Genomic DNA, 26,932 nt, shown 5'->3' with positions numbered 1-26,932 from the left:
GACAAAACTAAACTTCCCATTGGTCCCAGTGTCAGCTTCCCTCACTGCTTGCACAATTACATGATTCCTACACAAGGAGGGACATGTTCAGCTTTCTCATCAGGTTGCTTAGGCTTTCGCATGAACTATGTTACTCCAGTGTCTGCATTTGACAGTGTCTGTAAAGTTCAATGGACCAAACTTAACAGACACTGTCAATGTCTTAATGGAAAGTAAAAGAGGCCTAACAGGGGCAGTGAATGGAATACTTTTGATAATTTTAAGAGCTTCTTTGGGATTTTATTGACTTAATTACACTTCACTCATGGACAGGACATGCTTTCAATGGTTCCATAATTAATAAATCATTAGTTCTCAAAATTAATGTGTTTTATCAATTAAAACCCCCAGCACGACACCTGAAAAATCCTTTACATAAGGGTGATTGATGCTTGATGTGCAATGCTGAATCAGTATACAACTGGTTTCACCCCCTTTTATACAAGTCTCATGTGTTCATCAGAACACATCAAGTGGCTGTTTCCCTTCTCTAACACTAGAATGAGCAAAATGTACTGTCTCTTCAGTGATTGTATGATTTTGAGAGAACTTCGGTTATGTGTTGTAAGAATTCTTTTGGGGATACCTAAAAGGCACAGTTTTAAGCAACACAGATTGTTCAGAACAAAATAGCTTAGCACAGTGACAAACGATGGATAACAAGGGCATTCCCCAATATCATACACACTAACTTTAATGTATTCAGTCACAGTGCATGCAACATTTATTTTATAACCTCACTCGAATAATTTTAGAGCAGTGTCTTTATTAGTATTGCTTTAAAAAAAATTCTTTGGCTTGAACTTAATTTTTGGTTCTAAAAGCCCACAAACAAGTCTCACCCACTCCTCCTCCCAACACACACAATCCCCCTGCTACCCATAAAAAAAACTGTCAAATATAGTTACATATTCAAAAAAAGGCTAGACAGTTGGTCTGTTGAAATGCTGTAATTTATGGAAGTGAAATTTATCTACATCAAAGAAGGCTGTATGAAACTGTATGATTTATCTTGTACTTCAAAAGTATGGAAAGGTGATGAAAATTTTCCTTATTAAATGCAAAAGATTATGGTAGTTGGATTGTCTTTCATAAAATTTAGTGAACATAAAGAAAGTAATGAAACCTTGTTCTTAATTCTATCATCATCATCCATCCATCCATCCATCATCCACTCTTGAATAACAACCACCTCCAGACTACTCAATGTATTATTGTCTACAGTCTTACACATTCTATATTGCACTAGCATGTTTACTAATGTTTTCTCGCCTATTTCCACTGACTTTTCTTACCTCTTGAGTTCAACAACAGCACAATGAGGAATAATCATCAAGTCATGTTGCGCATTTGCTGCTATAGGTAATTATTTTTAAAAGTAGTACATTATTATTTGTGTGATAATTTAATAGTAATTTGGGTGTTTATAGTTTTAATTTTCATTAACTTTAATAGAAATCAGAATTATAACACCAATACTAGAAGTGCAATCAGGAGTAGTTACTGGAATACATGATAGAAATAAGGGAGAAACAAGTGCTGAATTCAAACATTTAGGATCTCTGGACATTAGCAGAATATGATTGAGCAGAGTGTTAAAACCTGATAATACATCCACGGGAAACAAACCGTTGGACTGAAAAATTACCAATTCATGACACTGATGTGGGTGTGCCAACTGTAAAAATCGTTAGTTCGCCTAAACAGGTCATTTAAATATGCTAAATCTCATGTTAGCAAATTGTTGAAGTTTCTCTAGCAAGATCCCTGAGTTACTCTCCGGAATAAACAGTAGCAATCCCAATATTTTATTAGGTAGCGAAAGCTGGTTGAAATCAGACACAAATAGCAGTGAAATTTTGAATTCAGATTGGACAATGTTTAGGAAGGATAGGACTGGACTGATCCAATGGGAGGTGGTGTGTTCATTGCTGTTAAAAGCTGCTTAAACGCAGTTGAGATCGATACTGGGTTGGAGTGTGAAATAGTCTGGATAAAGCTGTCAATCACACAAGGAGTGACCATTGTATTAGGATGTTTTTATAGACCACCAGCATCCGCAACAAATGTCACAGAACATGTCATGGAAAGTCTTGAATACATAGGAAATGAATATCCAAATTATCCATTAGTTATAGGTGGAGACTCTAATCTAGCATCCACTGACTGGGAAAATTACACGTTTATCACAGGGGGCAGAAGCAATATTTTATCTGCAGATTCTAAAAATAACCTCAAAAAATTTTGGTCATACATAAAATCTATGAACGCTATAAATAATTCAATACCTTCTCTTGCTGACAGTACAGGTAATGTAATGGAAGATGATAAACAGAAGGCCGAAATTCTAAACCTAGCTTTCAAAAACTCATTTACGGTAGAGGACTGCAGCACCATTCCCCCTTTCAATTATCGAACAAACACAAGAATGGCTGACATAGTGTTTAGTGTATTGTAAAACAGTTAAGATCCTAGACGCCAAGAAGGTATCTGGCCCAGACAGTACGCTACAAATATCGTACCATTGTTATCCATCATCTATCAGAGATCATTGGAACAGCGGAAAGTTCCACGAGACTGGAAAAAGGCCCAGGTCATAGCAATCTATAAATAGGGTAGAAAATCGGATGCACATAATTACCGGCCACTTTCACTGACATCGATTTGTTGTAGAATCATGGTACATATTTTGTGTTCAGACATAATGACCTTTCTAGACTCTGAGAAGCTCATCTGCAGAAACCAGCGCGGTTTTAGGAAACAGCAGTCACGCGAGACACAGCTGGCCCTCTTTGTACCTGATATAGAGCAGGTTCTAGATACCGGCTCCCAGGTTGATGCCATATTTCTCGAAGGCATTCGACTCGATTCCGCACTGTCACTTACTCCAAAAAGGGTGCACTTACAGTCTATCCAATGACATATGTGATTGGATAGAAAGTTTTCTAACAGGCAGAGAGCAGTATGTCGTCTTGAATGGGGTGACTTCAGAAGAAACAAGCATAACTTCAGCTGTGCCCCTGGGCGGCGTAATACGTCCACTGCTTTTTACGATTTACATAAACAATCTGGTTGATGGTATTGACAGCGGCATTAGACTATTTACCGATGATGCTGTAGTTTACAGGAAAGTAGTATAACACGAAAGTTGGGAATAAATCAATGAGGATTAGCAGAAAATAAATGTGTGGTGTAATGACTGGCAGTTATCTCTCAACATTAGTAAGTGTAACCTACTCCGTATAACAAGGTGAAAATCCTCATTAATGTATGAGTACAAAATAAATTCCCAGTCTTTGGAAGTGGTAACATCCTTCAAGTATCTGGGTGTGACTATTTGAAATGATTTCAAATGGAATGATCAGATTACACAAGTAATGGGGAACGAGAACTCTAGATTGTGGTTTATTGGTAGAATCCTGAAGTGATGCAGTCCTTCAACAAGGGAATTTACTTACAATACATTACTTCGTCCAGTCTTGGAGTATTGTTCGTCTGTATGGGACCCTTACCAGCTGGGTCTGATTCAAGAGATTGAGAAGGTCCAAAGAAGAGTGGCAAGATACGTGACTGGTACATTTAGCCATCACGAGAGCATTACAAATCTCATAGAAAGTTTGAAGTGGGACACACTTGCAGATAGATGATGCGCTAAACGGAAGGGGCTGCTCACTAAATTCCGAAATGCGATCTTCACTGAGGATGTAGAGCATATGTTATTACCACCAACTTTCAAATCACACAATGATTACCATTCAAAGAAAAGGGATACTTCAGCTCGTACTGAGGTGTTCAGACAGTTGTTTTTCCCTTGCGTGATGCACAAGTGGAAAGTGGAAGAGGGGGGGGGGGGGGGATATGACTTTGGCACGAATTGTGCCCTCCGCTACACGCCACTTGGCTAGTGGAGTATATGTGTAGATGTTGATTTGAACATACAGAAAGGCCAGAAAAAAGCACAGAGGTTATGAAACAGATGCACCAAGATACATACAGGATGATACCACAAATCATGTCAGGGCAGAAAGAGACAGAAAAAATGTAAACAAGTTAGAAGGCTGCAAACAAATGGGGGAGGAGGTAGTAACAAATAGTTACTGACAAATGCTAGATCAGCTAGTTAAAAATTAACAGAAAAATGAATGCAGCATTAGACATGAAAAGTTAGATTACAACTAAATTAAAACAAAATTGGATAATGAGTGAATTAAAACCAATCCAGGAATTAGAAGTAGCAGTAGCAGAACTCACAAAAATATATGGGTACTTGAGAAATTTTCAAGTCTAAATCATGACCTAAAGAGAATTAAGAACAACACACAAAAATCATAAAAAAGCAAAAACGTGCAAGATATTCAGAAAAAGGTAAATGTGTTCAAGTTTATGTTGACAAAGTGCACAGGAACTGCAAAGCCACTGTCAAATCGGGCATCATCAGCTACTACAGAACACACATTACAGAACACAAAAAAGTATGGCAAATGTAGTGCAGTAGTATTTCCAGAAAAAGATACAGCAGTAGAGCACTAAGCTTACTGCATAAAGTCCAACTAACACAATTTAATATTAAAGTAAATTTTAATAAACTTATACTAAAGTGGAATATACACTTACTAGCATTTTTGCGTGGTTTTACTGTCTCATGCCAAGCACATGCATGAATGCACAACATATCTGTTTTGTGATTAAGTATTTGAAAGGAAAGACTGCAAACTGGGACAGTGGGTTACCCACAATTGGAAATGAGAATCTTGATCTCATCACTTGAAAAGCAACATAATATCGAAAAAATCGGCCTCGGCACAGCAGAGTATGGGAAAATAAAAATACAAACAAGATGCACATGCAAATATTTTAGTACTGGGTTACAAGAGTATGTACAAAAACAGACTTGGCAAGAATGATCACTGAATTGCTAAATGTTGTTAGATTTGAAACAGGAGAGTACTAGAACCAAACCAAATAAAATGATATAAGGCATGGAAAACAGATAGTACAATTAGAGAAGAATATCAGCCATGATTAAAAGAAACAATAGGAGGAGTTAGCATAAAACCTAGTAAATGTTGCTATAAATGAAATTATATGACCAAATGATATTGGCCAGAAGATCCCATCTGAGGTCGCTTGACTGCCTGGTGTGAGTATTTGTATCTGATCCAATTGGGCAATTGCATATCTTTGTGATGGAGATGAGACGAAATGATGAAGACAACACCAACACTGAGTCCCCGAGCAAAGGAAATCTCTGACACGGTAGGAAACTAAGATTAATGATATGAAGCTATACGTTTTATTAAATTCTTGCAATGAAGTTTGCGAAAAACTCTGAGAGAATGTACGAAGAACTTCTGAAAGCTGATGACAATATTCCAAGTTTTAGTATATGCACTTAGTGCTAGCCACACACATGTAAAACACACAGAAGAGCCACACACAGAAGAGCCAAAGTAACTGGTAAACCTGCTTAATATCGTGTAGGGCCCCCACTAGCAAGCAGAAGTGCCACAACACTAGGTAGTGTGGACTCGACTAATGTCTGAAGTAGTGCTGGAGGGAATTGACACCATGAATCCTGCAGGGCTGTCCATAAATCTGTAAGAGTACGAGGGGGTGGAGATCTCTTCTGAACAGGACGTTGTAAAGCATCCCAGATATGCCCAATGATGTTCTTGTCTGGAGAGTTTGGTCCCCAGAAAACATGTTTAAACTCAGAAGAGTGTTCCTGGAACCACCCTGTAGCAATTCTGGATGTGTGGGGTGTCGCACTGTCCTGCTGAAATTTCTCAAGTCCATTGGAATGCACAATAGCCATGAATGGATGCAGGTGATCAGACAAGATGTTTTAATTCTGTGTCATCTTTCAGAGTCGCATCTAGGCGTATCAGGGGTCCCATATCACTCCAACTGCACATGCCGCACACCATTACAGAGCCTCCAACAGCTTCAACAGTCCCTTCTGACATGCAGGGTGCATGGGTTCATGAGGTTGTCTCCATACCCGTACATGTCCATCCACTCGATACAATATGAAATGAGACTCGTCCGACAGGCAACATGTTACTATTATCAACAGTCCAATGTCAGTGTCGACGGGCCCATGCGAGGCATAAAGCTTTGTGTTGTGCAGTCATCAATGGTACACAAGTGGGCCTTCGGCTCCGAATGCCCATGTCAATGATGTTTCATTGAATGGTTCACAAGCTGACACTTGTTGATGGCCCAGCATTGAAATCTGCAGCAATTTGCAGAAGGGTTGCACTTATGTAACGTTGAACGATTCTCTTCAGTCATCATCAGTCCCGTTCTTGCAAGATCTTTCTCCGACCACAGTGATTTGGAGATTTGAAGTTTTATGGATTCCTGATATTCACAGTACACTCGTGCAATGGTCGTACGGGAATATCCCCACTTCATCCCTACCTCGGTGATGCTGTGTCCCATCACTATAACAACACGTTCAAACTTTCTTAAATCTTAATAACCTGCCATTGTAGCAGCAGTAAACGATCTAAAAACTGAGCCAGACACTTGTCTTTTATAGGTTTTGCCAAAAGCAGCACTGTGTTCTGCCTGTTTACGTCTCTCTGTATTTGAATAGTATACCAGTTTTTTGGCACTTTAATGTATTAGGCACTGTTAGACTTACAGACTGATGAAACAAGGTATTCAGGGGCAATGTTGGTTGTATATAAATTGTGACAGGAATGTATAAAAAGAGTCAACTGGAAGGTTAAGTATAATGTGGCAATTGACTTTAGAATTAATAAATCCAGATTTGCAAAAATGATTTGTTTCAAGCAAATAAATTTAAAGTAAAGATAATAATGGACAGTGAAAAAGGGTTCACCGGTATGTAGCAGACGATGGCTGAGGATGAATATAAAGTTGAAAAGTAAAGAGTGTCAGAAATTCTACGAGGTGCATTCAAGTTCTAAGGCCTCCGATTTTTTTTCTAATCAACTACTCACCCGAAATCGATGAAACTGGCTTTACTTCTCGACGTAATCGCCCTGCAGACGTACACATTTTTCACAACGCTGACACCATGATTCCATGGCAGCGGCAAAGGCTTCTTTAGGAGTCTGTTTTGACCACTGGAAAATCGCTGAGGCAATAGCAGCACGGCTGGTGAATGTGCGGCCACGAAGAGTGTCTTTCATTGTTGGAAAGTCACTAGGAGCCAGGTCAGGTGAGTAGGGAGCATGAGGAATCACTTCAAAGTTGTTATCACAAAGAAACTGTTGCGTAACGTTAGCTTGGTGTGCGGGTACGTTGTCTTGGTGAAACAGCACACGCGCAGCCCTTCCCGGACGTTTTTGTTGCAGTGCAGGAAGGAATTTGTTCAAAACATTTTCGTAGGATGCACCTGTTACCGTGGTGCCCTTTGGAACGCAATGGGTAAGGATTACGCCCTCGCTGTCCCAGAACATGGACACCATCATTTTTTCAGCACTGGCGGTTATCCGAAATTTTTTTGGTGGCGGTGAATCTGTGTACTTCCATTGAGCTGACTGGCGCTTTGTTTCTGGATTGAAAAATGGCATCCACGTCTCATCCATTGTCACAACCGACGAAAAGAAAGTCCCATTCATGCTGTCGTTGCGCGTCAACATTGCTTGGCAACATGCCACATGGGCATCCATGTGGTCGTCCATCAGCATTCGTGGCACCCACCTGGATGACACTTTTCGCATTTTCAGGTCATCATGCAGGATTGTGTGCACAGAACCCACAGAAATGCCAACTCTGGAGGCGATCTGTTCAACAGTCATTCGGCGATCCCCCAAAACAATTCTCTCCACTTTCTCGATCATGTCGTCAGACCGGCTTGTGTGAGCCCGAGGTTGTTTCGGTTTGTTGTCACACGATGTTCTGCCTTCATTAAACTGTCGCACCCATGAACACACTTTCGACACATCCATAACTCCATCACCACATGTCTCCTTCAACTGTCGATGAATTTCAATTGGTTTCACACCACGCAAATTCAGAAAACGAATTATTGCACGCTGTTCAAGTAAGGAAAACGTCGCCATTTTAAGTATTTAAAACAGTTCTCATTCTCGCCGCTGGCGGTAAAATTCCATCTGCCGTACGGTGCTGCCATCTCTGGGACGTATTGACAATGAATGCGGCCTCATTTTAAAACGATGCGCATGTTTCTATCTCTTTCCAGTACGGAGAAAAAAAATCGGAGGCCTTAGAACTTGAATGCACCTCGTAGTCACACAAAATGCTGTATCAAGGAAGAAGAAACCAAGCTGTCACAGAGAAACAAAAAAAAAATATAGCAAAAGGTGAAATAAATCAAAAGTTTGGATCAAGAAACCAAAGGTGATTTGGCTGCAGTGGTACAAAATATGAAGATGTATTTTTGAAACAGCCAGATGTTATTAGCACTTGAGCAGGCGTGTCTATGTATAAAGTGCACCAACCACAAATGACGTTATCTTGTACTGTTCCATTGTTGTTTTTCAACTGTGGGCCCATATCTATTTTTTCTTCATTGTTGCACCTTACACTATGCTAAGTTATGTTGTCGTATGTTCAAGAGTGTGGTAGTAATATAAAATAAACAGCGAGTTAGGTGAGAAAAAAAATTACGACCCATGCAAGAAAATGACCCAGATTATGAACTATCAGTATAATCCCACAATGAGGCAATCGTCTATGAGATAATTAGCAACTGAGAAGCAGTCAGCTGAGATCTGATGCTATTTCGCAGTGTAATGCTTTCAGTGGGTCATTACTGTGGGGTGATACTTGTAAATGGCAACAGAATGATACAATGGAAGTTTATTTTATTTTATCACTATTTAATTAACCAGTGACTTCGCTCATATAATGTAAGTTTATTTTGTAGTCACTAAATTAAACTAACACTAAACTGTGATATTGCTCATACATGATTACCTTGGTACCATAAACAGAGCTATTCTTGACATATGTACAAAGTATGCTGTGTGCCTGCTCATGTTACAGAAAACAGCACACCCACTCAAAGGTTAAGGGACTGCCATGTAAAATACAGGGTGGCAAAGGAAAAGTGGCCTTGAGTATGGACTGCTTGCCAATTCCAAGCAAATTGTTGCCCGCCATGAGCAGATACAACAACAAATAGGTAAACATGTAGTAATAAGATTGTAATGAAATAACAAATACGCTACTGCAAGCAACAGCTTCAAAACAATAGACGACAACTGATGGGCATCAATGAGTAGCCTAGTACTTGTGGTCGGTTTTTCATGTACCACCCTGTAGAAATAAAGGAACATCAGTTGTACATAGTGCCCAATTGCCTGACAAAAAAGAAGAAAGCAATGGACATGAAATTTCAAAGGATGTTTTTATGGTGTGTAACTGAATGATCTCCAAGTCAACAGAACAGTTCTTGATACATTAAATTTCAGGAGTGCAGCTTCAGTTTGTTGGCTCACTCCGAAGACAGCTGAAAGGTACATAGCCGAAATAGTAGAAGAAGAATTAAGAGTTTATTTGGCTTTAATCCCAAAATTTAAAGGATCATGTTATTACACTGCAAAAACATGAAGACAAACAACAGTTTTTGTTTGTTATTGATGTGAAGAATGGTGAGATATGATCTACACTCCTGGAAATTGAAATAAGAACACCGTGAATTCATTGTCCCAGGAAGGGGAAACTTTATTGACACATTCCTGGGGTCAGATACATCACATGATCACACTGACAGAACCACAGGCACATAGACACAGGCAACAGAGCATGCACAATGTCGGCACTAGTACAGTGTATATCCACCTTTCGCAGCAATGCAGGCTGCTATTCTCCCATGGAGACGATCGTAGAGATGCTGGATGTAGTCCTGTGGAATGGCTTGCCATGCCATTTCCACCTGGCGCCTCAGTTGGACCAGCGTTCGTGCTGGATGTGCAGACCGCGTGAGACGACGCTTCATCCAGTCCCAAACATGCTCAATGGGGGACATATCCGGAGATCTTGCTGGCCAGGGTAGTTGACTTACACCTTCTAGAGCACGTTGGGTGGCACGGGATACATGCGGACGTGCATTGTCCTGTTGGAACAGCAAGTTCCCTTGCCGGTCTAGGAATAGTAGAACGATGGGTTCGTTGACAGTTTGGATGTACCGTGCACTATTCAGTGTCCCCTCGACGATCACCAGTGGTGTACGGCCAGTGTAGGAGATCGCTCCCCACATCATGATGCTGGGTGTTGGCCCTGTGTGCCTTGGTCGTATGCAGTCCTGATTGTGGCGCTCAGCTGCACGGCGCCAAACACGCATACGACCATCATTGGCACCAAGGCAGAAGCGACTCGCATCGCTGAAGACGACACGTCTCCATTCGTCCCTCCATTCACGCCTGTCGCGACACCACTGGAGGCGGGCTGCACGATGTTGGGGCGTGAGCGGAAGACGGCCTAACGGTGTGCGGGACCGTAGCCCAGCTTCATGGAGACGGTTGCGAATGGTCCTCGCCGATACCCCAGGAGCAACAGTGTCCCTAATTTGCTGGGAAGTGGCGGTGCGGTCCCCTATGGCACTGTGTAGGATCCTACGGTCTTGGCGTGCATCCGTGCGTCGCTGCGGTCAGGTCCCAGGTCGACGCGCACGTGCACCTTCCGCCGACCACTGGCGACAACATCGATGTACTGTGGAGACCTCACGCCCCACGTGTTGAGCAATTCGGCGGTACGTCCACCCGGCCTCCCGCATGCCCACTATACGCCCTCGCTCAAAGTCCGTCAACTGCACATACGGTTCACGTCCACGCTGTCGCGGCATGCTACCAGTGTTAAAGACTGCGATGGAGCTCCATATGCCACGGCAAACTGGCTGACACTGACGGCGGCGGTGCACAAATGCTGCGCAGCTAGCGCCATTCGACGGCCAACACCGCGGTTCCTGGTGTGTCCGCTGTGCCGTGCGTGTGATCATTGCTTGTACAGCCCTCTCGCAGTGTCCGGAGCAAGTATGGTGGGTCTGACACACCGGTGTCAATGTGTTCTTTTTTCCATTTCCAGGAGTGTATGTTGAATACACGGAAAGTGAATCAGGCTTTTTAGCCTAAAAGCCTGATTATATACACTGATGAGCCAAAGCATTATGACTACCACCAACCATTTAGACTGCATGCTGTCTGGTAATGTGTTAGGTATGTGAAATGAAAGGAAAGTATGTAAGCGGAGCAGAGACAAATGGGGAATCATTCCAGTGACAATGCAGGCCACAAATGAGGAAATCCACTGATAAAAGGCAGACTGTCATGGCCTCGAGTGCGGGAATTAGGATCCTGGAAAAAGCGAAGAATGTATTTGAACGACAGTGAAGTCAGGAGAGGCGACATAGTCTTGTGTGAAACGTTATCAAACTGTGTGACCAGAACCACACGCCTCGCTGAGGTGGGGCCCCTTGTATGCCTCAACATTACAGAAAGCTGTACTGTATGTGTAACCAAAATGGTGAGATATCTGTGGACCTGCCAACCATATATGTGGTTCTTGAAGAGTGGCAGCAGACTTTTCAGTAGTTGCAGGTCGACAGTCTGATCTGGTATTGTAACATCAACCATCATGGCCTTGTTGTGCTGATACTATGAATGGCTGAAAGCAAGGGAAACTACAATCATTCTTTTTCCCAATGGCATGCAGTTCTTGTGTGTAGTCAAACGATCCCATCATCTTGGGTACAATATTCCAGAGGTAATATAGTCTCCCCGTTCAAATCTCTGGACAGGGACCATCAGGAAAAACAAAACAGTTATTTTAGAGGTTAGAGCTTGAATGTTAAACTCCTTCATCAGACAGGTAGTTTAGAAAATTGAAAAAGGGAAATGGATAGGTTGAAGGTAGATATAGAGGGGGGGGGGGGGGGGGGGTAGATTACTGAAGTTTGTTGGCAGGGGGAACAGAGTTTCTGGTCAGGTCAGTACACAGTTATAAATACAAAATTAAATAGGGGTAATGTAGGGGAAGGCCAAGGTTCATCCTGGACTGTAGCACCACAGAAGAAGAATGTAGAAGTAGGTCTAATAATGAATATGAAAATAGGAATGCAAGTAAGCTACATGAACAGCATACTGAATGATTCATCATAGCCATGATAGACACGAAGCCAACACTCACTGAAGTAGGACAAGTTTATATGCCAATTAGCACTGCAGATAAAGAGACTGAAAGAATGTATGATGAGATAAAAACTAATTAATCAGATTACCAAAAATTTAACTGTGATGGAGGAATGGACTGGAATTTGATAATAGGAAAAGGAAGAGAAGGAAAACGAAAGGAGAATATGGATTGGGGGAAAGGAATGAAAGACGAAGCTGCCACCTGGTAGAATCTTCCACAAAGCATAATTTAAGCACCATTAACACTCCATTTGAGACTCATGAAAAAATACTGTATACAAGAAAGGGACCTAGAGAGGGATGCTGGAACCTTTCAGATTGATTATATAAAGGTAATGCAGAGATTTCAGAACCAGATTTTAACCCATAAGACAATTGCAGGGGCAGGTGTGGACTCTGACCACAATTTATTGGTGATTAACTGTAGATTGTAACAGAAGAAATTCCAAAAATGTAGAAAGGATTGTGAGGTTCTGGAGAGTCCAGGTTTGAATATCAACAATATTATGGAAAGGGTAGATTGTTACTCACTGTAAAGATAAAATGTTGAGTTGCAAACTGACACAAATGTTACATGTTGAGCTTTTGGCCAAAGCCTTTTTCAGAAAAGAAAAGAACACACACACACACACACACACACACACACACACACACACACAGAGAGAGAGAGAGAGAGAGAGAGAGAGAGAGAGAGATATTCACATGAGTAAGACTTTCAACAATCAGTCTTTCCTTCTCATCCCGCCAGGTAAGTCTTCCCTAAACCTGGGTTCTGGGTGACTTTTCCAAACTCTCCCCATTCTCTAAACCTCACCAATCCCTTTTCTTCGTCCCTCTTCCTTCCCCTTCATTGCTTCTGCCAAAAGAAGGAGCCACTGGCTCTGTAAGCTTGCTAATTTTCTTAACTTTGAGATCTGTGTGTACTCTTGCCACAACTAGGTGAGTAGATTTCCCACATTCTTTTTTTTATTTTTATTTTTTTTAAATCCATCCAGTTACATTCCATCATCTAGTATATTATTTCCACCTTTATTTAGCTGTAGTCTTATAGTTGACAATTCTTCCCAGAAAATATTTGTGAAACATATTTTGCAAGCATTGGAGTGCTTAAAGTCCTTGCAAATGGCATGTAACATGGATCATGAATGAACAATATTCTGGCATCATCTATACCCAGTTTTATCTCACTGACAACATCACTGCATAATAAGTCCAAAGAAAAAACTAAAATAATTTGATTTAGCAAATAAATACTTTTAAAAGTCGTACAATATGTTGTTAATATTTCCTCCAAAATACGAAGGGCAAAAGGAATCTTAATAAATAAAATGCATAAACATTTTAGTGGCTTGCCCGGTTGAGAGCTGTACTTACTGCCATGTATGGTCGGCAACCAGCATCCCTTGTTCGTGCAATTGAGTCCACCAGCTGTCCTGAGATACCAAAGTCACAAAGTTTGATGTTTCCCCGTTTGTCCAACAAAATGTTACTAGGCTTCACATCACGATGTATGATTGCCAGTTTCTCTTTCAAATAGTTTAAGGCAGTTACAGTCTGTTTCAACAAAACTTTAGTGAGTAACTTAAGATAACAATACAGACACTTTATACAAAAAGTCATTCTATCATTTACTAAAAGCAAACAATGATACAAACATGCTGGCAATAAAATGATTAACAATTTAAACTAACTAAACTGTGAAAAACAATGCAGTTCTATACTCTTCCCCCCCTCCCCTTTTGAGCACGTAACGGTATGGTAAATAAAACTTACGGCAACTGTTATTTTTCCTAAGATGCATTCAGGTATCCTTTGATTTAATTTCTCATAAATAAATTTGTAGAATTTGTCTAATGATGTGTCCATGAGCTCCATACATATCCAACAGTCACCCTGCAACAAATAAAAATACATCATAAACATATCAGTCAGTCACAATAAACCTAATACAATAATTTAGTGATATTTAAAAATTTTAATTCAATTCCAAAGGATGAGGCTTGTTTCTCATTAAAACCGTTTTTGTCACTTGCTTATTAACATGTCAGAGAAGAATTCTTGTTTATCTGACAAAAGTCTTACGATCTCACACAAATTTTATACAAACACTAAGAAAAAATGCTTATGTGCGTCTGATTTTAATTTATCAACATTGTGAAAATTGATATTTTTACTGAAGCAATATACAGAGCAATCTCATGATGACATTACAAACTTTCAAGGATGATGGAGAAGAGTAAATGTATCAGTCTGAAGTAAAGAACCCTGGTTCACAAAAGAGAGTCAAAAGTTATAAGTAAAAAGCATTCTGATACCTCTAACAGTGGAATACATGTACCACTACTGTTGTCACTAAGATTGTTGGACAGACAACTTTCAGATGTGGTTGTATGGACCAAAACAAGAAAAGAAGTCTAGTAAACAAGAGCTCTAAAATGCATTCCTCAAGAGCTATGAGCAATTGCTCATCTTCTCTACTGTGAAACATCTACTGAACAAGTTCCCAAAGATCTTAAAAGGCAAGAAAAATATGGAAACCAAAGGGCTTGTGTTTCACAGTATCAAAGATGACCAAGTAGTAGTAAACTGTATGTCAGCCTTAACTTTTACAACATAAACCAAGAAGCACAAAATAAGGCCACATTTCTCTTGTTAGCCACACAATGCAGGCAACAATGGTTCACATCCATTACATTACATTCCCCTCTGCGAGCACCTCTCTGTGTTTGTGGAGCTACCTGTCACTGTTTCTCACATACTTCAATGAAAACTACAAACAAAAAGTGTGTGGATATTGTTCTCCATTTCTTGCAACACAGTTGCAAGGTTTAGGACACTCCTCAGAGACATTCAATGGAATGATCCTTACAGTGCTCATGGCATGAATGAAACACTTTTGCTAATAAAGTGCTTACCTTATTTGAATAAAAGAAATTATTCAGGTAGTGAAAGGAGACGAAAATTTAATAATCATCGGTGACTGGAATTCGATAGTATGAAAAGGGAGAGAAGAAAACATAGTGGGTAAGTATGGATTGGGGGTAAGAAATGAAAGAGGAAGCCGCCTGGTAGAATTTTGCACAGAGCATAACTTAATCATAGCTAACACTTGGTTCAATAATCATGAAAAAAAACTGTATACATGGAAGAACCCTGGAGATACTAGAAGGTATCAGATAGATTACATAATGGTAAGACAGAGATTTAGGAACCAGGTTTTAAATTGTAAGACATTTTCAGGGGCAGATGTAACTCTGACCACAATCTATTGGTTACGAACTGTAGATTACAACTGAAGAAACTGCAAAAAGGTGGGAATTTAAGGAGATGGGACTTGGATAAACTGACTAAACAAGAGGTTGTACAGAGTTTCAGGGAGAGCATAAGGCAACAATTGACAGGAATGGGGGAAAGAAATACAATAAAAGAAGAATGGGTGGCTTTGAGGGATGAAAATAGTGAAGGGAGCAGAGGATCAAATAGGTAAAAAGACAAGGGCTAGTAGAAACCCTTGGGTAACAGAAGAAATATTGAATTTAATTCATGAAAGGAGAAAATATAAAAATGCAGTAAATGAAGCAGGCAAAAAGAAATACAAATGTCTCAAAAATGATATCGAAAGGAAATGCAAAATGGCTAAGCAGGGATGGCTAGAGGACAAATGTAAGGATGTAGAGGCTAATCTCACTAGGGGTAAGATAGATACTGCCTACAGGAAAATTAAAGAGACCTTTGGAGAAAAGAGAACCACTTGTATGAATATCAAGAGCTGAGATGGAAACCCAGTTCTAAGCAAAGAAGGGAAAGCAGAAAGTTGGAAGGCGTATATGAGGGTCTATACATGGGCGATGTACTTGAGGACAATATTATGGAAATGGAAGAGGATGTAGAGGAAGATAAAGTGGGAGATGATATACTGCGTGAAGAGTTTGACAGAGCACTGAAAGATCTGAGTCGAAACAAGGCTCCGGGAATAGACAACATTCCATTAGAACTACTGACAGCCTTGGGAGAGCCAGTCCTGACAAAACTCTACCACCTGGTGAGCAAGGTGTATGAGACAGGTGAAATACTCTCAGATTTCAAGAAGAATATAATAATTCCAGTCCCAAAGAAAGCAGGTGTTGACAGATGTGAAAATTACCGAACTATCAGTTTAATAAGTCACAGCTGCAAAATACTAATGCAAACTCTTTACAGACGAATGGAAAAACTGGTAGAAGCTGACCTCGAGGTAGATCAGTTTGGATTCTGTAGAAATATTGGAACACATGAGGCGATACTGACCTTACGACTTATCTTCGAAGAAAGATTAAGGAAAGGCAAACCTACGTTCCTAGCATTTGTAAACTTAGAGAAAGCTTTTGACAATGTTGACTAGAATACTCTCTTTCAAATTCTGAAGGTGGCAGGGGTAAAATACAGGGAGCGAAAGGCTATTTACAATTTGTACAGAAACTAGATGGTAGCTATGAGAGTCGAGGGGCACAAAAGGGAAGCAGTGGTTGGGAAGGGAGTGAGACAGTGTTGTAGCCTCTCCGTGATGTTATTCAATCTGTATTTTGAGCAAGCAGTAAAGGAAACAAAAGAAAAATTCAGAGTAGGTATTAAAATCCATGGAGAAGAAATAAAAACTTTGAGGTTCGCCGATGACATTGTTATTCTGTCAGGGACAGCAAAGGACTTGGAAGAGCAGTTGAACCGAATGGACAGTGTCTTGAAAGGAGGATGTAAGATGAACATCAACAAAAGCAAACTGAGGATAATACAATGTAGTCGAATTAAGTTGGGTGATGCTGAGGGAATTAGATTAGGAAATGAGACACTTAAAGTAGTAAAGGAGTTTTGCTATTTGGGGAGCAAAATAACTGATGATGGTCAAAGTAGAGAGGATGTAAACTGTATACTGGCAATGGCAAAGAAAGCGTTTCTGAAGAAGAGAAATTTGTTAACATCGAGTACAGATTTAAGTGTCAGGAAGTCGTTTCTGAAAGTATTTGCACAGAGTGTAGCCATGTATGGAAGTGAAACATGGACGATAAATAGTTTGGACAAGAAGAGAATAGAAGCTTTCAAAATGTGGTGCTACAGAAGAATGCTGAAGATTAGATGGGTAGATCACATAACTAATGAGGAGGTATTGAATAGAATTGGGGAGGAGAGGAGTTTGTGGCACAACTTGACAAGAAGAAGGGACCGGTTGGTAGGACATGTTCTGAGGCATCAGGGGATCACCAATTTAGTACTGGAGGGCAGTGTGGAGGGTAAAAATCGTAGAGGGAGACCAAGAGATGAATACACTAAGCAGATTCAGAAGGGTGTAGGTTGCAGCAGTTACTCAGGCATGAAGAAGCTTGCACCGGATGGAGTAGCATGGAGAGCTGCATCAAAGCAGTCTCAGGACTGAAGACCACAACAACAACCACCTTATCTGAAAACGGGTTTCCCCCAAACTAGCCAACATTAGAGCAAAGTGTACAAAGAAGCCAAGGATTACTCAAGGAATAACGGTATCTTGTGAAACAAAAAGAAAACTATATCTGTCAATCTGAAACAGTTGTGATGTTGATGCTATAGCACATTACAAGAAATACTGCAAAATATTAAAGACTGTAATATGGACATCAAAGCAAATACATTACAAGGAAAAGATAGTCAAACCAGATAACAAAATAAAAACTATATGGGATGTAGTGAAAGAGGAGACTGGTAGAACCAGACATGATGAGGGGCAAATAGCATTAAGAGTAAATGATACATTGGCGACAGAAGGGTATGGTGTTGCAGAACTTTTTAACAAACATTTTATAGCTGTTACTGAAAAGATGTTGTTGTCAAGTTCTGTAGATACTACCATGGGATACCTCAGACCAGACATTTCAAGTAACTTCCAGAATATGAATTTGACGCTCACTACCCCAGCAGAAGTAATGTCCATCATAAAATCTTTAAAATCAAAAACATCTAGTGGGTATGATGAAATATCAACAAAGTTAATTAAAGAATGTGATTCTGAGTTAAGTAACATATTAAGCTACCTGTGTAACCAGTCATTTATCAGTGGAATATTTCCTGAATGGTTGAAATATGCTGAAGTTAAGCCACTGTTTAAGAAGGGAGATAAAGAAATAGCGTCAAATTTCAGTTTTGCCAGCACTCTCAAAAGCTTTGGGGGGGGGGGGGGGACCACCAACCTTGTGGGGTCCCACAAGATTCCATCTTCGGGCCCTTAATTTATCTTGTGTATGTCAATGACCTTTCACGAGTAACATTACAAGGTGCCAAATTTGTTTTGTTTGCCAATGATACAAACACTGCAATAAATAGCAAATCAAGTGTAGTCTTGCAAAGATCAGCTAATACAATATTTGTGGACATTAGTCATTGGTTCCTAGCCAATTCTTTGTCACTAAACTTTGAAAAATCACACTACATGCAGTTCAGAACTTGTAAGGGGTGTCCCCATGAGTATATGCCAAACATATGATGACAAGCAGATAGAAGAAGTGGACAGTGTTAAATTCTTGAGATTACAGCTTGATAATCAATTCAATTGGGAGGAGCACACCACAGAACTGCTGAAACAAATCTCTATTTGCAATGTGATTAAAAATTAAGAAGGTGGCATACTATGCTCACTTCATTCCATAATGTCATACGTGATTATTTTTTTAGGGTAATTCATCATGCCGAGCAGAAGTTTTTTGGGCACAAAAACTTGCAATAAGAGTTATATGTGATGTGAACTCAAGAACATCCTGCAGAGGCCTGTTTAGGGAACTAGGGATACTAACTACTGCTACCCAATATATTTATTCCTTAATGAAATTTGTCATTAAAAATATATCACTTTTTCAAACCAACAGCTCAGGTCATATATTAGTTTTTTTGTAGATTTTACTCAATTATTAATTATAATTTTTCTTTGTCTTCGTCATTTTTTCATTTTAATTTTTCTACAGCTGCTTTATGAATTTCCTCTTATTCTTAACTGACTACTCATTCCACTTCTTATTTCTCTTTCTCTTAATCCATGTTTACTTCTCACTCAGCTAATGTGACCCCACCCCTCTCATTTTTGTCTCACTTTAACCTCGTAAGAGGTGCAACCCTTTCAAACATGAGTCTGAGTAACTGGCTCCTCCTCCCCCCCTTCCAAAACCTAACAGTTTTAAAAGCTAGGGATAATTTTCTCTACTTTTAACATTTTCTGAGATATACATGTACATGAGACGTTCCAGTTTTTGGTGAATTTATTGAGTAATGTACCTGTGTACGTGCGTTTTTTATGACTTTTCTGAATTATACATTGTGTGAATGTGAAAATACATCGCTCTCTTTTTCTGGTCTCAACAACAGACGTAGTTTGGTGTGTGCCAGCATCCAGCAACCATTCAGCAGTATGTTTGATACTGAGTCAATGTGTGGACACAGGTCTAGCAGGTTACACTGGTCATGCATGTTATCTGAGTAGTATGGTTTATATTTTATTTGAAAGTGTGCCTGAATATCAGTGCACATGGTCATAAAAACTTAATAACTATCATGATAGATGTTTTGTTGAACCAATAAAATAAATGCTGTTTCTGTTCCACATTGGTTGTCTTACGTATTAAGCTGCGACCGTCGCAGACCTTTTCCTTCTGAAGAAGGGAAATTTGTTAACATTGAGTATAGATTTAAATGTCAGGAAGTCCTCTCTGAGAGTATTTGTATGGAGTGTAGCCATGTATGGAAATGAAACAAGGACAATAAACAGTTTAAATAAGAAGAGAATAGATGCTTTGAATGACGTGCTATAGAAGAATAATGAAGATTCAATGGGTAGAACATGTAGCTAATGGGGAGAAGAGGAATTTGTGGCACAACTTGACTAGAAGAAGGGATCTATTGGTAGAACACATTCTGAGGCATCAAGGGATAACAAATTTAGTACTGGAGGGAAGCATGGAGGGTAAAAATCATAGAGGGAGACCAAGAAATGAATACAGTAAGCAGATTCAGAAGGATGTATGTTGCAGTAGTTACTCAGAGATGAAGAGGCTTGCACAGGATAGAGCAGCATCAACAACATTGGGGGGGGGGGGGGGGGGGGGGGGATCTGTAGCCCATAGAATCCTGGTTAACTGCCTGTTTCCAAAAAGATATTCATAGACCTTGAACTGAGCTCAGAGCTCACTTGGCAGGGGGGGCTACATGTGCAGGAAGTGAAGCACGCCCCTGACACATCCACTGATGTAGAATAGAGGTAATCAACTCTTTTTACCTGCCACCCATTTATGTACTTCTGTTTGTAGTACAATTTACTAACTGCTCACCATCCCACAGTAATGGTAATTTATAAAGTAGGGAAGTAACTTTAGTGTATAAAAATAATAAGCAGAGTTACAAAAATTCACAGCATATAATAATAGTTACTTACCAAACATAACATTTTTATTAAAAAGAGGACTAGGTTGACCACCACTGGTGTAGACATCCTTTTTCAGCATATAAATTTAGGCGTTACAACCACAGTGTTTTCTGCCAAAAACCTAGAGAAGGTTTTAGTTATTTACTGTTATGATGACTATGATCCGAATGTTTGAAACCACTGCTTTATCAGGTATTTATTAAACTCACGTATTTCAACCTATGCCTGTATGTTTTTTATACTAATATTTGTCTAGGAAAAAATAAAAAGATTTGGGATTCATCTGAACAGTAAAGTAATATAATGCTGGCTATATTGTGAAACAGCCTCTTTTCATTGTCTGCATTTTTAATGAATAACAATACTGTCATACATATGTAATGTGCTTTTTATGTTTTATCCAGCCTAAATGAGGTACTGAAAGAGCCTATTTTAGGTGTCTAAAATGCACTTTGTATGACCTAAGAATCCAAGGTCTAGTTATCACACTTGGAGTCTTATCAAAGATTAAAATTTGAGAAGACTTCAGGAATTCAAATCAGCTCATGGCACGTATCCAGTGATTTTCATCAAGCACATCTGAAATCTTTTCCCTAAAATATGATCAGAAAGACAGAAACTAACATGTGTGAGCTATTTCAAAACTGCTATTTACCTGTGTGGCACCTAAGGCATTTGAAAAATGTGAAACTTTTGAAGAATTTGAATCAGCTTTTTCTAACAAATATTGGTTGCAAAACCATCAGTGGGTTATCAAAACATCATTATTGTCATCACAAAATTACACTCAGAAAGCAGTAATCATGTGAGAATATTTTCAAAAGCATTTGGATGAAAGCATACTTAGATGATTGAGTAAAAGATAATTAGTTAACAGAAATTTTAATTCAAAGATTGCCTTAAGTGGTACAAGCAAAAACGGATTTGTCTTTGCACCATGAAACTGATGAAACGTGTCATTACATTGCATGGATAATAATGATCATGAAAGGAGACAACATAAAGAGATGGAATTTTGGTAGAGGAAACTGTAAGGCACGTATTTCACCACAGGAAGATAGTTTTCACAGAAATTATGGGTCACCAAATCCCTTTGACAGAAGGGAAAATGGAGCATGTAGAAATGCAGGTTACAGACAACATAGGGAAGATTGTAACAGATGACAGACAAAAACAAGACAGATCAATGAGTTGAGAAAGGAATGATGAATGCTTACCAGTCTGACCTTCATAGTTAAAACTTGTGCAGTATTGGGTGGGACTCAGTTCAAAAGTGTAGCTGTAGTCAACACGTCAGCACTTGCCATTAATAATAATCAGTGTGATATGGATTATGGCATAAGAGATGACTTGCGAGAGTGGGAAGTTGTGACAAAGCAGGAGGATTCTTTACATTGTTAGGTTTTCCTTCCATCACTTTTTTTTGTATCTTCAATACTGTCATTTATATCACACATTCCCAGCACCTAAAAAGCTTAATTACTGACAGCAAATATGGCTTTGCCTGGGTATTCAATTTGGCAATTTTCTAATATAAATAAAAACCAATAAAAGATCTGTGTTTGTAGTGTAATACTGAAAAAATTTTATTTACATCTATTCATGAAGACACCTTTGAGTTTATGAAACAGTTGTACAAAGAAATACATATAATGTACAAACGTATAAAGAAAATATCCACATTAAAAAACATAGTATGCAACACACAAATTCTTTGTAATGTTTATTTAACTCAGAACTTGGTTATAAACAATATTTTTAGTTTCCTGTCCAGAAGGAACAATGAATACATTCTCGAGTGAACCCACCCTTGAGTGACAAAGTCATCGAAGAGAGAAACGTGGAGCTGTCATATCTGCTCCTCAGTATTTAAGACTGCCCCTGTGACTTGTTAATTGTAACTGCAAAAGCAATTCTTACTAGAAACCGCAGTCTCTTGATGAAAAGACGAGAACTGTTGGAGTAAGGGTTATCTCTTGCACTGTGTGTCATACAATGATATGTAAGTGTAGGTACATTCAGCAGCTTATGTGTATACTGTCTGCAAAATGTGTTGAGAATAGAATTAGTAGCAAAGAAGTAATAAATTTTCATGCAACTCATTGTTTAAGGCGTCATATCACCTGGACTATGATAGGTAGGTCATTCTTAGGCCCCACAGTAATGGTTGTCTTACAGTAAGAGATGTGTGTACCAAGTTTGGTTGAAATTGGTCCAGTGGTTTAGGAGGAGATGTGGAACATACACACATACATACATCCTTTTTATTATACAAATGGATTACATTATTTTGGTTTAGGAATATAACGAGCTACTGTGTTTGCTTGAAAACTGTGCTAAAAACGAAATATTGGGTAATTTCAAGTTTGTTATTGTTCATATGTAAACAAAAATATAATTACTGAATTCCTGATAATAAAGCAGATGAACAAGCTGTATAAATAAATAAACTATTCATACAACCAACAATGAACATATATATTAGCAACACCTGTACTCTTTTAATTTTGAGAAATTAACATCATCTTTTCAAACATTGCTATTGAAATAGAATCACATATTTGTACAAACTAACCATTATAATTCCACAGAAATTATTACTATATCTCAAAGTTCATGTTAAAAATGAATCCTCTTTTCCTATTCACCTACTCATAAGTATAAAACTTGAATTGTACTTTGTTAACATCTAACATACAAAAATATATGTCCCATGTTTGGTATAACATTCATGACTGAGAGTTTTTAAATAATTTAGTGAATGTTTTAAATGATAAATGATTAATTTGGCTGTGAAAATATTCTCAGTGGCTGTGTTAAGCTTCAATTATGATCATCACCTACTGTGACAAAAGTGTGTTGTTTTCATAACTGATAATATGCATATTTTATTCATTCTGATATGATTATTTGATTGGAAGGACAGTGTAATTAATGACATATAAAATGACTTACATAGTGACTGTTTTAATGATTTACTTGCCACCCATAAACAACTGTGCAATCAAACAATATTTCAGGACATCAACCAAGTGTGGTATGTGGTAACTCATTATCTGTGCATAACTGAAATACATGAGACTCTAACTGGGCATAAAAAGTATTTTATACAGCATCTGAGTGCAATTAAAGTTTGTGCACTGCAATGGTGAATGGAGTAAACTACATTATCACAGTATTCCCATCACTAACTTTTCACCCAGTTTCGACAGAGGTGCTGCTACTGAGGGTAACTGTACATAGAGAATGGATAAGCTGCCAAGTAATACTGAAGATGTGTTGATGCTCATTATTGACATTAATGTTTATAGTATTACAACTGATGGACTTCTGGACAGTGGTAGCCAGATCAATACACTAACGTATAAATTGTATCTACAGTTAAGTGAGATTGCAGAGCTCCCATATTTTTGTGTGAGTCGTGCACGTATTATCAGTGCTGTGGAAAACAGGAGGAAGCTAATTATGAATTAGATGTTACTAAAGTGTTACATTGATGGCAAAGAACATGAGCAAAATTTCCTGGTAATTCTGTCATTATCTTTTGGGCAGGGAAGGATGGAAGATGGTGAAAAAAGTGGATTTTGCTCTTGGCAAGGGTCATGAGGAAAGAGAAGCTTCATTTACAGAGTGTCTCAGTAAGGAAGAGATTAACACTGTGCATGGATGAATTTACAATGTATTAATGTGGATAATGAGGGAGCTGTGGCTCAGATAAATGTTATTGATTATGCTAAGGATGAATAAAGTACCTAGAGGGAAGAAAATTCAAAGCTGTTCTTTGTCAAATTCATAAGAAAATTCAGGAGATAACTGGTTTGTCAAAGGAGAAGAAGGAAGAACTAAATTAAGTACTTTATCATTATCCTATGATATTTCTGAAGAGGCCAGGATTAATTAAAGGTTGTAAATGTAGACACAGTAAAACAACATGAGGCTTTCTACAATACAAGTCATCCTGGTTGATCTGATAAGTGTGGTGCTGTAGATCTTGACACTGAACAAATGCTGTGACTGCCAAAGACATTTCCTGAACCTGGCAATACAAGATCCTGCAAATAAAGTTTATGAACTCACTCCCTATGCAGCCCGCAACTGAATGAGGTGGTGCAGTGGTTAGCACACTTGACTCGCATTCAGGACGACGACAGTTCAAACCTGCATCTGGCCATCCTCATTTAGATTTTCTGTGATTTCCCTAAATTGCTTCAGGCAAATGCCAGGATGGTTCCTTAGAAAGAACATAGCCGATTTCCTTCCCCACCCTTCCATAACCCTAGCTTGTGCGCTGTCTCTAATAAGGTCATTGTTGATGGGCTGTTAAACACTAATCTCCTCCTCCACCTCCTCCTACAGCCCACACATCAGGAGGAGTAGGAGAATAAAAATCATATCCAGCAAGAGTATAACAGGGGAGGAGCTTACAATTTACCATCACATCAGTGGTATTTCATCTCCTAAATATAAGTACTGGCAATGCATTACGTTTCTTTGTAATTTTATACTACGGAAAATGTAGATATAAGAACACAAGAGTGCCAATCTTGGTTGCAAGAAACTGCTGACAATCTTGATTGCAACCACTAACTTTGAACTCTTCCTGGGTCAGGGAGTTATTGTTCTGTACAAACTTGTCACTTTATTGAAATAACACAATTACCAATCAAGTAGATGTCCAGCACTATTTACTATGGAGTCATGAGTGACATGGCACAGTGGTTAGCACACCGACCTCACACTGGGAAGACGATGGTTTGGCCATCGTGATTTAGGTTTTCCATGATTTCCTTAAATCGCCTAAGGCAAAAGCTAGGATGGTTTCTTTTAAAGGGCATGGCCAATTTCCTTTCCCAGCCTTGAAACATTCGAGCACATGCTCCATCTTGACATCGATGGGATGTTAAACCCTAATCTTCCTTTACAGTACAGTCAATGTTGCAAACTGCCCATGGTGCTTGTCTGATAGGCATGTTGCTAATTCTTTAGCACTAAAAATATGTCACTCAACGTGCGGATAGTTAAAGTCACATATTGGTTAACGTTAGGCTGAGACCAAATTTCTTATCTGCCAGTACAGAGCTGCTAAGATACACATTCATCATCATCACCTGTAATTATAAAAGACATCATTATTTAACAATTGATGTGGTTTGGCTGAGCTCCCTAAAGATGATCATGATTCTGGGCCTTACGGTTCCCTGTGTGACAAAGCTGAGGAGGTTTGGTAGAGCAGCATGCGAGCTTGTGTGATGTTGGCATCAGGAAAGGAAGGCCTTCTTTGCGGAAAAAACATAATTTGACTACTAGCTAGCTATAATACGAAAACACCACGACTGCCATTGTACTGCAATGGAAGTTGGGAAGATGGGCCATCTACTGTAGCATTACTGGTAATCTGCCATACCAGTTGCATAGACATTTACAATGTGGCATTTATAATCAGTTCTCCTAAATTCCTGTATAGTGTGGTGTGCTGTGGATGGTTAGACCAAGCAGATGTAAATGAAAGTTTGGCATATATATTCAATAGTAAATAAATTACCACAGGGGGACACGTACGAGGAGAGATGCAATTCACTCAATAACTTTTGTACTGAATTGGTATATTCTATTTTGTTCACAACCTATTTGCTTGCTAACTGTAAGACTGTCAATTTGGTTGTCCTCTCTTGTTGAGACTTGTACTTGTGAGTGTGCTGAAAATACTAAGTAAGAAATTACACAACATTGGAACTGGGTTCTAGCCAGTGATATTTTGAAGTATTTAGTTTGGTTTCAGCTTTATGAGTTATGGTTAAGGAACTCTCTGGTCACACGTTCACATACCGGCATTCATTTTGATCTTTCACCGTAGTCCAGGGTTTGGTTCCCACCTGATTTATTTCCTTGCACAAGGGTTGGCTTAGACCTAAGTTTGCAAGTGGATTAACTATAATTCACCATGAATGATAATAATTTGGATTTCATAGGGTAATTTGTCTAGCTCATTTCCAGCAGCTGTGGTGTGTTAAAATGAACAGGTGTTGGTAATGTGTTCATCACATTTTAATGCAGCTAGCGTATGGAAGGGGCAACAGTAGTGACAGTGCAACTTCTTGTCTTGTATGTCACATGTGAACTGTAGTTTGGCCATGTGCAACTGGTTGTAATTATACTGTTTATGGGTTGTGCCTGTGGGCATTGAACATTATAGACTCCTTTACAAGTTCTCATTTTAAGAGAGGTTTAACTGTGCACTACAACTGCTGCCCCCTCCCATCTTGTGCCTTTTGTTGCAATTCTGCAATGCTTCATACAGGTTCTGGGTAATGAACAACTTAAGTGTTCCATCATGTTTCATGAGTATTCA

At 39.1% G+C, this 26,932-nt stretch overlaps 1 protein-coding gene across 4 annotated transcripts in view; it reads right to left on the bottom strand.

Annotated features, from left to right (window-relative positions):
* The window catches only part of LOC126236232 (dual specificity mitogen-activated protein kinase kinase 4-like), a 138,947-nt gene that overhangs the window by 5,357 nt on the left and 106,658 nt on the right, over positions 1 to 26,932 (bottom strand). For all 4 annotated transcript variants that reach the window (XM_049945368.1, XM_049945369.1, XM_049945367.1 and 1 more), the window contains 2 exons: positions 13,944 to 14,063; positions 13,545 to 13,724 (listed from right to left, as the gene is read on the bottom strand). In XM_049945368.1, the coding sequence (XP_049801325.1) occupies positions 13,545 to 13,724; positions 13,944 to 14,063 (300 nt within the window). The remainder of the gene's footprint in view (positions 1 to 13,544; positions 13,725 to 13,943; positions 14,064 to 26,932) is intronic.

The sequence above is a fragment of the Schistocerca nitens genome, chromosome 2 (genome assembly GCF_023898315.1).
Source record: "Schistocerca nitens isolate TAMUIC-IGC-003100 chromosome 2, iqSchNite1.1, whole genome shotgun sequence".
NCBI classification, from domain to species: domain Eukaryota; kingdom Metazoa; phylum Arthropoda; class Insecta; order Orthoptera; family Acrididae; genus Schistocerca; species Schistocerca nitens.
This window is presented reverse-complemented; position numbering and strand designations above follow the sequence as displayed.